We start from the raw sequence: 17276 nt of genomic DNA, 5'->3' as shown, positions 1-17276 counted from the left end.
AAAGAATGACTGTAGCACTGCTCCTTAAAAATGGAATGAATGACACACAGGTGTGCTACTTGCTACTGGAAAGCCACGCCCTCCAGCAGAGATCCTCAGGAAAGAGAGGTGACTCACATTCACACAAAAAAAAACAAAAAAAAAACAGATACACCAAGATCCTGACAGGTTTTCCCAATGCAACTCCTTGGTTAGTTTGGCAGTGAGACCAGCCTGTCAGCTTTACTGCTTTTAAAACTCTGAAAGCAGATTCAAATTGGCTTATAACCTTGATGAACTGACTGCACAGATGAAGTCTGGACATGTACATGTACATTCTTGCCTAAGAACATCTAAAGACTACTTTTTGTGTCAAATTAACAGTATAAAATATATACATTTATGCACTCACCTCCTTACTGCTCCTTAGTCTTCCAAACGGCAGACTGTTTTGCCTTGCTGCACACAATCCCACCTCTTCATCAAAGCTCGGGGCTTATTGAAAAGTCCTTGCTCAGACCAGAACTTTTCTTACCATGAAATTAAAGCATCGGGGATCAGATATTCCCTGTGTGAATTTTTATCAGAACATGTGGTGGGCTTTTCACATGCAATTGACCTAATAATTTATTTATGTGGATCCTTTCCCAGCAGTTCCAGGTAGGATTTGTACTTACCTCCAAGGTACCAGAGTTAGCTCCTCAGCAGGTGTGTCCATTGAATGGGGAAAATGATTGGAGGAGAGCTACAGGGCAATCCAATCAATTTATGTCTAATCATAAATTTTTTGAAAGGGATTATGCTAAATGTGTCACTTATGTTCTGAAGACATTGCAACACTTGACGTTTGAGAAATCTTCTTAATTTCTAAATGTTTAGAACCCAGTAACATGATTTTAATTGCATTAAGTAGCACCTTTGTCTTACACCAAGAAGGTCCTTGGTTCAAATCCAAGCCTGGGTTTGTTTTGCATACAATTAGCATGTTCCTTGGGTTTTCTCCAGGTACTTCAGTTTCCTCCGATAGTCCTAAAACATGACTGTTAGGTTAATTGTTCTCTCCAAATTCCCTTTAGGATATTAAGTATAAATGTGACCTCTCAGACCTTCCCATAAAGCACTGGTATATGCTTGTGTATTTGTGTGTATTGCAGGTCCAGCGCTGGCATCAGGGCAATGAGCACTTTGGGCGTGCCTGGCAGACTGGTGATGTAGTGGGATGTATGGTGGATCTGAATGAGCATACAATGATGTTCACTTTGAATGGAGAGGTGCTGCTGGATGATTCTGGATCTGAACTGGCCTTCAAAGACTTTGAAGTCGCTGAAGGTAATTGTGCAAATAACACTGAACCCAATTAGATTCCATTGTGACAAAAGGTCTTCTTTTGGTTTGGATGCTGATATGCACAGACATGCACATACGTACAACTGCCTGGGGGTATAAAAACAAAAGGCATGATTTATTTTGAGATGATAAAGCAATCATCCATCCATCCATTCATCTTCTTCTGCTTATCTGGGGTCAGGTTGCAGGGGCAGCAGCTTCAAGTAGGGAGGTCTAGCCTTTCCCCAGCCACTTGGGTCAGCTCTTCCGGGGGAATCCCAAGGCATTCCCAGGCCAACTGAGAAACATAGTCCCTCCAGTGTGTCCTGGGTCTTCCTCTGGGTCTTCTCCCAGTGGGACGTGCCTGGAACACCTCACCAGGGAGGCGTCCACGAGGCATCCTAAGCAGAGCTCTCAACGTGGAGGAGCAGCGGCTCTACTCTGAGTCCTCCACGGATGACTGAGCTCCTCACCCTATCTCTAAGGGAGAGCCCAGACACACTAAGGAGAAAACTAATTTCGGCCGCTTGTATCCTGGATCTCATTCTTTCGGTCATGACCCAAAGCTCATGACCATAGTTTAGGGTAGGAACTTAGATCGACCGGTAAATCGAGAGCTTTGCCTTTTGACTCAGAAGCAGCACCAATCCACCTGTCGATCTCCCGCTCCATCTGTCAAGCAATCAGAGCACATGAATTAGACCAGGTCAGTATTATAAGTAGGGCTGGGCAAGTTAACGCGTTAATTTCGCGTTAACTCATTAGACTATTAACGGCGATATTTTCTTTAACACGCATTAACGCATGTTGCTCACATGCTTTTATTTTGTGAAGGTCTGTTGCTGCGGTGTAGGACAGTAGGTGGCGATAATGCGGCAATAACCTCGCTGTCAGCCCAGCCTCGGATTCAAAGGGGAAGAAAGGTGCTGGCCGGAAAAAAACAAAGCTGACATGCGGAAGGCGGTGTTTCCCGCAGGAATTTGCTTAGGCGAGGCGGTGAGTTGGCAAACGGATCAAGTTTTGTGCGGAGCGGAGCGGGGTCTGCATCGACGCCGTCGGTGAAGTCGCTTCGTGTTTCAAAGTATCCATGTATTTTTGCCTGTTTTCCCCCTGCCATTCACTATATGCACGCGAGAAAGCAACAACAAAAAAACGCGTGTTAACGTCAAATAAACGCAAGCAACGCACCATATCGAGTTAGCAAGCGTTTCAGTTTAAAGTTCTTCCAGCATCGAATATGACAGAAACAAGTTAGTTGTAACCACTGCCAAGTTAAACTTTGGTATTGAACATAAAATGGTAATGCTGCTCCCTGCTGTTACCTCAGAAATTGCCTGTTTTTGGTAGATTTTTTCCCCATAAAGAGAATTCCCTGTCAGTGGCAACAAGCTTTAATTTATTATTATTGCTATTTTTTGTTTTACATGTTTAAGTTGAGCTTTACACTAAATATGTGTTACTGATAAGTGCTACAAATGTTACAACACTTTTGTTCATATGGCAGCAGAACATTAAAATAAAAGTGCTCTTTACACTACTTTTGAATTCATTCTTGGAGTTTGTAAATACAATGCGATTAATCATGATTAATCAGGCAAATTATGCGATTAATCGCGATTAAATATTTTAATCGTTGCCCAGCCCTAATTATAAGTAAATAAAAATTGCAAACTGCACAAGGCCCCATAAAGCCCAAGATTAAGCAATAAATGAATTAGAACTTTTGATTTCTGATTCAACAAACGGTACACACTGTGCTATGAAAACGCAGTAACACAAGTAAAAGAAAAATACATTTTTCAAATGATTTCATTCATTAAGGAAAACATTTTAGACTTAGACTTAGACAACTTTATTTGTCATTTTGTATGCACAGAGTGCGTACAGAACGGAATTCCGTTGCATGCAGCTTGTAAATTGCAGTAAAATTAAATTACAGTATAAGGTGCAGCAGTGATTCAAAAGTAAACAATTGAACTGTAAACAATGCAGACGAAGTCCCAGTGTACAGGTGAGTATTTTTAAAAACCATTTGTATGTACAGAATTGATTGTGCACATACAAATGGTTTTTAAAAAAAACATTTTACCTAAACTGACCTGCTTGAAAGAAATAGCCCCTTAAACCTTATCTCACCCTTGACCACAAACACTGCTGTTAAGCAAGAGTCGTCCTGTCAGTTAATGTGCAGGCCATGAAAGGTCCATGAAAGTGCTGACCCTTTGTAATGAAAAGGAATTCCTGGATCCAGTATTCAACTCAGACAATCAGTTTATTTGATCTCAGTGTCCGTGCCTCGGGAAGGACCTCTGGAAACAGAGAGCAGCGGGTTAGTGACCACGTTAATTCGGAGGTGAACAATGTTCGTAAACGTGTTGGTCACTAACCTCTTCTCTGCGCAAGTCCGGGGAGAGTTAGCAGCCGCGAACCCAGCCGGATGGCTGTCAGGTGTGTCCAGCTCCTGCTGCTGCAAATGTCTTTGTTAGAAACTCTAGCAGCGGCCGGTAGTCAGGAGACAGGCAGAGGATCAGAAAGGTGGAGCTGATCGAAGGCAGGATGATCCGTAGGGTGAGCCAGGTGCCGAAGTCGGGGACGGTGTCCGATGTCAAAGCCAGGAGATCAGAAGTCCGATGAGGTGCCAAAGGGAAATCCAAAACGAGGTTGAGGCACAAATCCAGGTCAGTAACACAATGGGGCTTAGGGGCTAGACGAGGGCAGGAAGAGTCGCGGTTGAGAAGCAGGATCGGGTTCGGGACACTAGTAGGCAAAAATCAGGCAATCAGGTCAGAAGGGATAGGCAAGCTCAGAGGTCGGAAAACAGAACTGGTCAGGATCAGGTTATATGATACAGGAAACGCTGGACTAGATCTCACAAGAAGCTCGAAATAATCTGGCACTGATGTCTGGTCGATGAACAGGTTATATACTAACAGGAGCAGGTGGATACAATGAGTGGTGATGAAAAATAGGGAGGAGCTGATCAGGTGTGTAGTGTGAGTAATTAGACCAGCATCAGTGCTGAGATCATGACACCCTTTTCACATTGCCCTCCCCACTGTGTAGAAGGACAGGTTCCTGACCCTCCTTCTCCTGAAGTAAACCACAAATTCCTTTGTTTAGGTGGAGTTGAGTGTCAGATTGTTGGCAGAGGACCAAGAAGATAGTTTTTGAAAATCCTCTGTCTCCAGACTCCACATTGTTGATTTAAGCTTTAAGCTGATCACATTGATGTCATCTACAAACTTTATAAAGTGGTTACTGTCATAGGTATACAGTCACAGGTTACAAGGTTACAACATAAGATTCAGCATGCAAACCTGGTGGGACGTAGTATTGGGAGGCAGGACAGAGGAATGATAGGACACCGACCTGACTGACTGATTACCCCATAAGAACCAGAACACCCTCAGCATTTACAGTAAGTGGCCTGTCAGTTGTGAGGGGTGGTGTGGGGTCAGTCTCTATACTAGTCACCTGAAAACATGCAAAGAAGATATTGAGTTCTGCTAAATTGTTGTTGGAATTGTTTGCAAATTCCTCTAGATCTTAAGGTGCATTCACACTGAACACGAACAAGGTGAGTGGAAAGAGTAATTTACATCCCTGTGTAAAAGCGCGATCAGGAGCAAATTAACAGTTAGCAATGTGATCAACACATTTCGAGTGATGTGAATGGTGCAAAATGGGGCAAATGGAGTGAATTGAAACTGCAAATAGGCGCGTGGATGTGCTACTAGAGCGAAGGAAAATTTCGCTCGAGTTCAACAATCTGAAATTTTCTGTTATTTTGTGTTGATTAAGGGTACTCCTCATCCATTTGGGTCAGGTTGGTTTGGATAGCTTTTTTCCCTCTGATAAATGAAATCATCAGTAGAATCCTGCTTTTTGTCTTTCCTCAAGTTATCTTGTTGGAATAACATTTGTTTAATTATCTAAAACATTTAAGTGTGACACACAATCAGAATAAATATGTAAATGAGCAATTATGTTTATTCGCATCACTGTATTTAGTGTAGGCTATATTTGTTTTCATTTGTTTTACATATTTTTATATGTACTTGTATTTTTTTTCACATGGGTACCAGTTAAAGGATTAAACAGTAAAACATTATTGGAAATCCTCATCAGTGTACATTGAAAGAAATGTGCTTTGAAACCTGAGAAATGTGAAGTTGACTATCAGAAAAAAGCCTGTTAAACTATCAAGTGAAATGTTAGAACATGTATCATCACTTAAATTTTTTTAACAATTTTTTTGTTGTTTTTTTAACTGTCGATCAGATTCTGGGTGCTTTCAATCCAGCGTTTTCAAAGTGTTTGTTGTAAATGATAATCCAGTCATTATAGTACTGATCACTAAATCCTCCAGCTTGGTTTGTAAATTCTTCAAATCTGAATGCACAGGTTCCACATCCTTGGTGTTATCGCATATAAATGTCAGGGGTCTCATTTATAAAGCTTGTGTACACACATAAACAGGGACAAAATCTTGTGTACATCAGTTTCCACACAAAGGTTGTGATATATTTATAAAAACTTAACTTCAGAATGTGTGGTCCCTCAAGCAAACTCTGACACATGTGCATGCTTCTTTTGGAGACAGAGAAAATTGATGACTCAGATGGAAAAGTGGTGATCTGCAGCAACGCTGCATCATGATTTCTCTGACATTCAGTTTTGCTCCATATCAAACTTTAAACATAGAACATAGAAAAACTTTATCATAAGCATATGAAGCTGCAGTGTTATTCATGCTTGCACTGGTGGCACATAACTATAAATAAGGACCTTTCAAATAAATAAAAAATGCTCATAAGCCATCGTAAATCTTAAATCAAAGCCTGCACAACATTTTGTGACAGCTTTCTAACATCACATTCCTCTCCCTAATGATCACCAGGGTGACTTACCACAGATCAACAGATACTTTAGACAAAGTGTGAGCTAATCACACTGATTGTTATAAACATTTAGATACTGTGGTGACACTCATGGGTAATGCTGCGTGGTGATTGTGGCACTGCTTGCAAATGGGACAATTAGGCATTTTCAGGAATCAACAGGATTTTCTGGTCCATGATGATGACTGGCTAATATCCTGATTTAGACTCCCTGAATCGGCATATTAGCCAAGACTCCCTTCTGGCATTCCTTCTGCTCAGAGTGATAATCTGAAAGCACAGCCTCCTCCAAGACGTTCACTTTCTAACAAATTATTTTAATGTGGACAACATATGTGCATTTACCCAAATGTATGAGAGGAGGGGAGAGTGGTGGTCTAGTGGTTAGAGCAATGGGCTTGTGTTCTGAGAATGATACAAGTACCTGGTTCAAACTTCGTAGACTGCCACTATAGGTCCCTGGGCAGGACCCTTAGCTCAAGATTGCTCCTCGTAGCACTGTAACAAGCTGGCCACTGCTCAAGGGATGGGTTAAATACAGAAGACAAATTTTGTTGCAATGAAAAATAGCAATGACAAAGATGTATTTCCTTTCCTCAGATTTATACATAATAAAAGCATTTCTGCAAAGTGTTTTCACAGTTTCTTTGCTCTTTTCGCTGTGGTTGCCATTGTTAACCTTGAAATAACAATCTGCTGGCTCATTTATGGTTGAATGTGGGCATGTAGAGGGCAGACTATAAGATGGAACCTTACCTTTACACCAAACGTTTAGGTGTAAAGGGAAATTGCTTGCTGATGTGTGTGTGCCTGGTTTTATAAATCCAGATTTTTTTTATTTATTTTTTGCCGTGCACCATTTTGGCTTTTGGGTGTACTCAAACTTTTAGTAGTGTTTTATAAATGAGACCCCAGATCTTTGACTTATTGTCGGTTCACAAACCCATTTGTAGTTTTTCTGTATATCTGGTAGATTTTTTAAATGTCTTATTGACTTTCATAGATCCCCTGTTTGTACTATTACTACTATTACTGAAGGAAATAGACACCATTGCTAACTTGAGTGTTTGTGTCTGTCCCAGGATTCATCCCAGTGTGCAGTCTGGGAGTGTGTCAGGTTGGGAGGATGAATTTTGGAAAAGATGTCAGCACTTTGAAGTACTTCACCATCTGCGGCCTGCAGGAAGGCTATGAGCCGTTTGCTGTCAACATGAATCGGGATGTAACCATGTGGCTCAGCAAGAGGCTTCCTCAGTTTGTCCCTGTGCCCCCCAACCACCAACACATTGAGGTGAGCAGAGCTTCTGCAGAGACATACTCTGCTTCACTCTGATTTAGGCAAATATTAAATTGCAGAATGTTTACAATGAGGCAAAATATCACAATCACCTTCCCGATGTTATCCAGATCCTGGCTTGATCACCTAACAACACTTTGTGTTTGGGCTTTGACTCCACACGAAATCTGAAGATTAGCTGAGGTTTTGGTGATCCCGGCTCCAGGAACTAGAGGTTGACCGATACAAGTTTCTTAAGACAGAAATTATTGATTATTTTGACATCAGGCAAACTGATACCCAATATGTGGGGCCGCTTTTTTTCTGGTCCGATTCTTGAAGCCCCTATGGCTTTTTCTTCTTCCATTTACATGAGAAAAATGACATAATGATAACAAATGTTACACAAGTGTCAATTTAAACCAAAAAAGAAACATTAATTAAAAGGAGCATGGTTCCTGAGTTTTTGAAAAAGATTTCCCCTCTCTGCCCAGATGTTAAAATCACACCAGTATTGTGCATGGGAGAAGAGAGGTCGTTCGACCTTTACCAGGAACAACAGGTCATCCACTGCCTTAAAAAAGGGAGCTTGAACTTGTGCCCATTTTTTTATGTTTTGTGTATTTAGTCCTTGAGGAACTCCAGCAGTTGCACCGTACTGCAGTTGCAGGCATGTGTTAAAGATAAGTTACTTATTAAATTCAAAATATACTCCCAGCTTTCCAGTAAGACACCAATGTTTAATTGATTATTGATTCATTAAATGTTTTATCATGTAATAAAGCTTGACTTTAATATCAGCCAAATTGATTTGCATTGGAAATAAATGAAACACTGAAATAAACCAGACATTAACCATTTCAACCTGGAAATGAGACGGTCGGGGAACAGGTGAGTTTTCCAGTCTGAATTTATGTCTAGACTTCATTTCAACCTGGAAAGCCTCACATAGACAGGAAAGGCAATTAGACAGATTTATTTGCATAAATCAGAAAGAGTTCCTTGGCACTCAGAAGAAGATCTTGGATATTCAATTTTTGGATTAGGATTAGTGAGGTCTTCCACCCAAAAGAGGGTGCCGAGGCTGAGTTGAACAGAATTGATATGACTGGAGGAGCTGAAAATGGAGGCCTAGAGAGCGAGGTGACAGAGAAGAGGGGAACTACAGGCCTAGGGATGTGATGAAAGAACATGTCATGATGAAGAGGGTTGATGAGGGCCTGACTAGGCATTAAGAAGGTGTGATATACGCCTTATTAGGCATGGAGAGAATGGTATGAACCTGATACGGCAGAGGATGTGACAGATGACCTGATTTGACAGAGGGTGAGTGATGTGAACTTTTATCATGCGGATGTGTTTCCCCTAGAAATTCTGTCTTTTGCTGCTATGCTTATAATAGTCCAGTTTAAACAGATGTGATCATCCTCATATTTGTATGAGCCAAACGTTCTCAGTATATTGAAGTAATCAGGGCAACACGTGCAATAAACAAATGTGTCCTTTGTCAGTTGTAACACAACTGACAAAGCAGCACATTTATCCCATTGGATCCCGTGCTCCCGACACAAGCGATACTAATTCTGTCAGGGTTAACTACTTAGTCATGTTTCTCTTTAATAACTGCCCTGTGTTCCCCAATCAGAACAGACTTCACCGATGTTTTCACGGTTAGTAGCTAGACGTTTTTAGTGCAGCCATCCTCAGAAACTGGGTCCGTTTACAAAACTCGGAAATATTTACCAATGCAAGTAAATCTATGCAGTGACTCTGAGCACTCTCTCACCTGGTGGGATTGTGAGTAAACAGGTGACTCTGAGCTTGAAGTAAAGGAGTGATAACTTAGCATAGGAGAAACATTAAAGGCGGCTGCACACTTTGGTGTACTGTGCACCGCGCTGACTCTCCAGAGACATTTCATAGTCGAGCGCACTTATTGGTAATTTCTTGTGACAAATTCCTACATTTCCCACAGCAAACACCCACCGCACACCTGTCAGTCTGTGGTGCAGAGAGGTTGACTCTGCAGGAGCTTGCGAGTCGCAGCTGCCTTGGAGACTTATTCCCGCTGAGCAGTTTAGTGACGTCACATATGCTCGTAAAACTGAGCTCTGCACGTACCTGTCCTCAGACTCATGTCCGCGTCATTAAGTGGGAGCCTAGAGACGGGGGGGGGGGGGGGGGGGGGGGTTAATTTTGTTGCCGGGGGCACACCTATCTTTTTTTTTTTTTTGGGGGGGGGGATTTTTTTTCACCGCTCTAGTGGCTCGCTTTTTAACACAGTAGGCTAATAGGAAGGGGTGTGGAACAGGGGGAGAGACATGCGGCAAAGGACTGCGGGTCGGAGTCGCACCCGGGTTGACTGCATCGAGGACTAAGACCTCCGTACATGGGTGGCGCTACCCGCTGCGCCACCAGCGTGCCGGGCACACCCATCTTTGACGGATTTCTCCAGACAAACTGCAAAGTGAGAGAAAACAGCTCATGCTCACGCTAAATGTGCTCTATGCGCTTCTGCATTAGAAAACTTTTGTTTTTTGAAAAAAGAAAGGGAAAAACAAAATCTATGAATAAAGTATCCTCAGGAATTCAACAAGAGCAAGCCTTGTGTGAAGAACCTTTTTCATATGGTGTGCTGGCTCTCCAGTGTAACCAAGCATATTAGAGGACTTGCTATGAACTTAGGAATGATAACAGCAGACAGATTGTGTTAGTCGGTCCAACTGTGGCGGCATCTTTTATTAACTTCTTTTCCATCTCCTTTCACACAGACCATCCCGTACACCTCAAAATAAGAGCATCAACATAAATCGCTTACATTAGCTTCACATAGTCATGTGTTGTGAGGACAGCATAGAGGTTTTTGGCATTTTGGTGATTGCCATTCGGGAATCAGGCTGAGCGATGCTATGATTAGCAATGCCTTTAAGGAGTAGTTTAACAGGCTTAGAAAAGGCAGGGAAAGGTGAATTTTGGAGAAAAAAATGTATACCCGTTAATAATCTGCGAATGTAAGACACCTTAAAGCGCCGATGATCCAAACAAAAAACAATATAAGCTAAGACCATTTGAATGAGAACTGGGAACAAAGGAGTATTGTGAGCATGACAGAATTTAGCAAAGGTGTGCCAAGCAAAAGAATAGGACCTGAGTGTGGAAGGAGATGAGCCTGATTTCAAATAAAAGTTTGCTGATCGGAGAATTGGATGAAGGGATGGATTGAAAGGAGGAATTGGTGTAGGGAGAGCGAGAGTTAGAATAACCTGGGACATGACAGGCGGAAATTATGAAGTTGTGAGTTACTGCCTACCAAATGATACAACGGAGATAAGGCATGATAGACTTAGAAAATGAGCAGCATTTGTTTATAGCATGGACTATGGCTGTATTATCGCTTAACGCAGCGATGCGTTTCTGTTTCCAGAGTCGACCCGGAGGCAGCAGGTTACGGTGATTGGTAAAATCTCGTAGAAAGTTGAGGATACAGACTAGGTAAAGGAAGGAAGCCATATTTTTGCAACCATTCTCCCTGAAAAAACCTTCCAAAACTGTCCATAGAAAATTTAATTGAGTCAGCCGAGTGCATAACGTCGTTGTAAAAGAAGATTACGTTCTAGTCCTTGAGAAGACATGGGTCACCTAGTCGAGCATTATTATTATTTCTTTATGATTATTATTGCTGTTTTCTATTTATCATTGAAAATCTAAAAAAACAAATCACTGTATGACAGTGATGTGTTTATATATATATATATATATATATATATATATATATATATATATATATATGGGCTGCACAGTGAATGGTTGTTTGTCCTTTCTGTGTCTGTGTTGCCCTGTGACAGACTGGCGACCTGTTCAAGGGGTTACCCTGCCTCTCGCCCAGTGAATGCTGGAGATAGGCACCCGCAACCCCATTAGGGATTAAGCGGGTCAGAAAATGTATATGTATATATATCCATCCTTATATATATATATATATATATATATATATATATATATATATATATATATATATATATATATATATATATATATATATATATGTGTATATATATGTGTGTATATATATATATATATATATATATATATATATATATATGTGTGTATATATATGTGTGTATATATATATATATATATATATATATATATATATATATATATATATATATATATATATATATATATATGTATTAAAGATGATGACTGATTTTGACTTTACAGTTCACGACAACACCAAATTCTAAAGTTGCAGTGAAAATTTCAGTAGTGTCAGTTGATATCAAGGAGTTGCTGGGATTGAAATTCAGCCCTGCTAATAACAGTAACAGCAACAAAAAGAAACCTGATAGAATTCACAGGGTTAGAACAAAAATCCAATATAAAAAAACAACACAAAGAAAGCACTACACACAAGTGCAGTAAGTGAACTCTGACTCTAGTTGCGCTGACCTTGGAACCTCCCAAAAAAAGTTGGTTCATTTTGCACACTGGCTGCATCCTCCAGAAACTTTTTCTAATTCTCCCATCTGTCCTTCGTCTTTAGCATCTTGAATAATTTAAGCCACTCCTGTTTTTTTTTATTTCCCTTTTTTTTTTTACTTTTTTCAGGTTGAGAAGGGCCCTTTGTATCTCCCCTTAATATGAAAATATCAGATTCACCCTGTCTGATGTGGTACTGTGCCAGCTGCAGCCATGAGGGGCGCCCAAGCAGCAATTCAGTTTTATGGGGTAGAAAAGACAAGAAAAAAAAAAACCCTGATTGCATCCCAGTCTGGACTGAAATTATATTTTTAATAGGTTGTACTGTGCACAAGACTACCTGTGCTGTATTCCTTCATATATGACCTCTCTGAATTTGACAAACACAATTGAACCCCCAATAAAACAAAAACCTTTTTTAATAATTCACTGAGCTACATCCATCATCGTACAGTAAGCTCAAAGAATGGTTGTAATTACCAGGTAATTCCTCAAAGGTTTACCTTTATTGCTATAGTTCTGTATAGAATAGGCAGATATTATGACAAATGACAAACACGCAAAACTGACACTTTCACAGAAAGTACATTTTAAGATGTAAGGGGAGAAAAAGGTAAACAAGACACAACTTTGTTGTAACCATGACCATACAAATATATATGTTTTATTGGTGTTAATATTATCTCCAAGAACTAAACCACTGAGAAAGACGCTCAAAACAAGACACTCAAGCAGACTAGGTGCATTCTCACAATGCACTCCTTTGTGGGGGCGACCCTGATCCACCGAACCTCTGATCCACTTGTCAGGCCACAACGACCACAGACCCAGCTCTGTAATGTTTTGTGTGAGTTCTCCACAGGTTCTTGTTCATTGTGACCAATGCCATAGGTATAAGTAGTGTGATTTTTGAGCCAATCCATAGCCTCATAAGAAATATAGTTACAGAGTGAGACCCTTACATGTTCATTTTACTTTCACTTGTTGGTGGCCATAATATAATGACTGATCACTGTCACTATGAGAAGATCGTTATCTAAGTCGTGTAAAATATTTTCATTGAAAATAAAAACTATTTAATAAATGTCCTAAAAAGTATGGTAAGCTGTCTTTAACATAAACTTTTGTGTTTTAGGTGACTCGGATGGATGGAACAGTGGAGTCATGTCCCTGCCTTAAGGTCACCCAGAGATCATTTGGTTCACAGAACAGTTACAATGACATCACCTTCTACAGACTGAGCATGCCAATAGAATGCGCTGAAGCCAGATCCCCATCTTATGGCAGCATTTTCTCACCAAAGAAGGTAACAGATACAACTGTTAGATCAGCAATACCTTCCACTGATTCTGTGCTGCTGCCATCATGTCTGATCATAGCTGTTCTACATCATCTGTGATTTTTTTAACTAATTAGCAATGTTTTGCTAAACATTTTCCCCATGCATTAGCTTTGGTTTCTGTAAAATTCCCAAGTCTGATAAAGTGTAGACATCATGAATGTAGTTTTAAGACAGAGCTGCTGTCAATAGACAAGATATTTTCTATCATTTCTGCAAACTGCTTTTATATATATATATATATATATATATATATATATATATATATATATATATATATATATATATATTACACTTTTAATCATACTTCTTGCGCTTTATATTTACAGATTTCCTCCTTTAGCTCACTGTCAGAACATGCTGCTGGCTACTTTCAACCAGAGATGTGTTCTGCTTTCTCTCTCTGTAGGAGCTGGAAGATTTTGAATCTATGTCAGACTTTGAAGTCCTGCTGAAGTCATCTCATGGTCCCAATGGTCCAGGTGGACCTGACAGAGATGAATGTAATAACCACAAAGATTACACCCAGGAGAAGCCCTCCAAACTAAAACAACGGTACCTCGCGTAAACACCAACAGCCTTGATTACAATTACCATCAAATGTTATCCTTTAGATGATTAGACATGTATAATTTTAACATGATTTCTTTTTAGGAATATTACTTTGCTGTTTTGTGTGTGAACAATGAAAATAAAACTCAAGCCAGCCATGTGATTTGTCAGGTTCACGCTGAAGAAAAACAAGCCAGACAACACCTGTACCTCATCTGCTCGTCTGTCACAGGAGGTAGTGGCCGATGACAGAGAGGGCTATGAAGGCTTTGTGCAAGCTTCTACTGTAAGACAATACTGATCCAAAGGGTCAATGTCCTGCATGTTTTTGTTAGCAATTGCCTCATTACTGTTTGGATACACATACAATCAGAGATGTACATGCTTTAAGAATGTTATACCCCAACCACACTTTTGCACATCTGCTAAACACGATACCATAGAAAAATAATGCTCCCACATCACGTTTCTTCACATTTATGACAGTAGCAAACACTGATCACAATATCAACCTGACTGCTTTAGATTTTCTGCACATATTGAAAAGTTCTGCTGCATGAGCCCCACTCTAATGCGGTATGACAAGCACACATACACACCACTGCACCTGAAGTGACTCAACTCTGACCCAAATACCACAGCAATGACACAACAATAACATCTTAATATAGTTACATTAGGCAGAAATGTGTTAAATGTAATGTTTTAAATGAGCTATTCCCTCCTTGTTCATGTGTTTTGCAACTGTTAAGTACTGTCTTGTTTAACTTGAATTGACGGAGCCTTTCTCTTCCTATGCAGTACTATTATTCAGTGCGGATCTTCCCTGGTCAGGAGCCCAATAGTGTGTGGGTCGGCTGGGTGACCTCTGACTTCCATCAGTATGACCCCAGCTTTGAGCTGAGTAAGGTCCGAACTGTCACAGTTACCCTGGGTGATGAGAAGGGAAAGGTTCATGAAAGGTTAGTAAAGTCACAAATCTTGTCATACACTTCTTGGTGATGTTAAAGTACCACTGTTTTCAAGTGAAAGGGCTTTCTAAAGCATATCTTTCAGAATTTTCCTTCTTTCATAGATATCCCCTAATAACTTAATCCTGTCTGTTATTTTTTTGGCCTCTGTTGTCATGTCTTATTGTGCTATACAAATACAGCTAAAAAATTACAGTATTTTTGTTACTCATATCAGAAAGTGTAATTGATTTATTTTTTATGATAATTATTAGTTTTATAATTCAATTATTATTATTAGTTTATTTTGAACATGGCTGGACAATTAAAGGTTAAAGGAAACAGATATTATGTGTATGTTCAACAGAGAGTTCATACATTAACAACATAACAGCTCAGTGTTATGTTCAAAACGGGGTAGGAAGAAGCAGAAACTTATTCAATTCTACTCCAGTACCTCAATATCAAAACTGTCCTTGTCTCCTCATGGTGATGAATCTCCCAGTAAACAATAGGCATATTTGTATTTAAACATTCAACGCTGGTATTTAACTTATAATGAAAAAGATTCATTAAGTTGAAAGTGGTATTATATTATTTTTTACCCACACACACACAAATGCATGCATAGGAAAACAAAAGTTGTACGCACGCAACAGATACAAATACGTGACCTATGAATAAGTCAGAACCAGACTAGGTAGATGAGTAATGGGTGAAGGTGCAGGCAGGCAGGGATGAGCAGGGGACCAGAAAATGCACGTAGTCACAGACCAGGGAACCAACAGAACAGGCAGAGGAAGCGGCTGGAACTCATGGGGAAGCAGGCAGACGTTTGCAGCACACAGACACAGGCAACTTTTATTAAAAGAGTCCAGCTGGCTGAGCACACAGGAATTGGTAAAAGAAGGGCACAATGAGACGAGAAGAGATCGGCTCAGATAAGACAGTACGAGAAGAGACGTTCTACCGGGGATGAGTTGGCTGAAGCAGGTATATGTAAGCAGGTGAACAGGTGACCAGAGTTGACAGTAATTACTGGCAGCAATTGGAGTTGATGTGGGCTAACTGACTGGTGGCTGAGCTGATTGGATAGTTGCTGGTGGCCGAGAGGTGACAGGCTGATAGGAAAAGTCCAGAAAACTCCAAAGCAAAACAAACAAAAACATAAACCATGACAGTGCCCTCTCCTCAGGGGTAGATACTAGACGTCCTAAAATACATTCTTAAAAGTCTCAAAAGTCCAAAAATCCAAACAAGAAAACAACCCAGACAGGGCGGGCGGTGAGTGGCCTAGGACGGAGGGCTAGAGTCCAAATATTCAAGCAAAAAACAACCCAAAAAGGTGAACTAAGAGCTCAGGTGGACATCCTGGAGGCAGACCTTGGCGTGCCAGGATCTCTGGCAGGGCGTCCTAGCGCATGTGCATTTGCGCACTGCAACTGGATTCAGCACGCACAGCAAATCTATGCTGCGCAGTAAAATTGAAGCTGAACTTTTAACAAAACAATAATAAACCAAGTTATTTTGTACCATTTTGCAATTCTCATGAGACAGTGTTCCACGGTCTCACTCTGTGTTCGCCAGGTGCTGATCTGAGCGCATCACTTGAGTGATGGGTGGGGCAGAGGTCTTTATAGTTAGGCAGGTTGCGATGTGTATCTGTGTTCTGGGCCCCGTTTCAGAAAGAATTGCCGATCTATCCTGAGTTGAAAGCTGCTATTCTTGAGTAGCTATACCTCACTCTGACATACTCACCGTTTTCGATTTCAGAATGGGTGATATCAATCAGGTAACTAAACACATCTTCCATTCAACCCTGAGTTGAACGTGAGCACAGGCATGAAAAAAGCCCTCCTCAATATGTCACATAATGTGTACTTTGAAAAGGATTACTGTGCCTTTTAGGGATTTAGTTCATATTTACTGCTGTGTAGACTTTACGGCAGAATGTCGTGAGGATAAGCGGCATGTGTTCTCAACCACTGGCTGGTTTGTAAAAGTTGTTTAAATAATAATAATACATTTGTTAATTCCAATCACGCAGATAACGTGATTCACCATGGCAACGGCAGGAAATAAGAAGCCTGGAAGTGCGCATTTCCCGCGAGTGGAATTAGAAATCTTTAATGAAGCCATATAGAGAATATTAAACCATAAGAAACAATGCTGTTGGTGCAGAAAAAGTGCCAGAGAATTGCTGAAAAAATAAATGCCGTAAAAAGCTGTATTCTCACACTTCACTCATTCAACACAAAGGGGGGGGGGGGGGGGGGGTAGAGGGCGTATTGATTACTAAAGGACATGGTAGAAAATCACGATGAAGTATGAAAATAATCAGGTAATGTTAAGTTATACGTTTTCTTATGTTTAACCGTACTCAACTAAAACATTAATTGGCTATATTCAACATATGCAATTAATGATGGGATAATGTGAGTTATTGAAATAATTGATTCACCTATCTTTCT

General features: G+C 40.4%; 1 protein-coding gene across 1 annotated transcript in view; it reads left to right on the top strand.

Annotated features, from left to right (window-relative positions):
* The window catches only part of ryr2a (ryanodine receptor 2a (cardiac)), a 597233-nt gene that overhangs the window by 256241 nt on the left and 323716 nt on the right, over positions 1-17276 (top strand). The window contains exons 28-33 of the mRNA XM_036142377.1: positions 1134-1308; positions 7289-7497; positions 13100-13270; positions 13713-13858; positions 14027-14141; positions 14657-14817. Of these exons, the coding sequence (XP_035998270.1) occupies positions 1134-1308; positions 7289-7497; positions 13100-13270; positions 13713-13858; positions 14027-14141; positions 14657-14817 (977 nt within the window). The remainder of the gene's footprint in view (positions 1-1133; positions 1309-7288; positions 7498-13099; positions 13271-13712; positions 13859-14026; positions 14142-14656; positions 14818-17276) is intronic.

The sequence above is a fragment of the Fundulus heteroclitus genome, chromosome 10 (genome assembly GCF_011125445.2).
Source record: "Fundulus heteroclitus isolate FHET01 chromosome 10, MU-UCD_Fhet_4.1, whole genome shotgun sequence".
Lineage (NCBI taxonomy): Eukaryota > Metazoa > Chordata > Actinopteri > Cyprinodontiformes > Fundulidae > Fundulus > Fundulus heteroclitus.
Note: the sequence above shows the minus strand (reverse complement) of the source record. Positions and strands in the feature narration are given on the sequence as shown.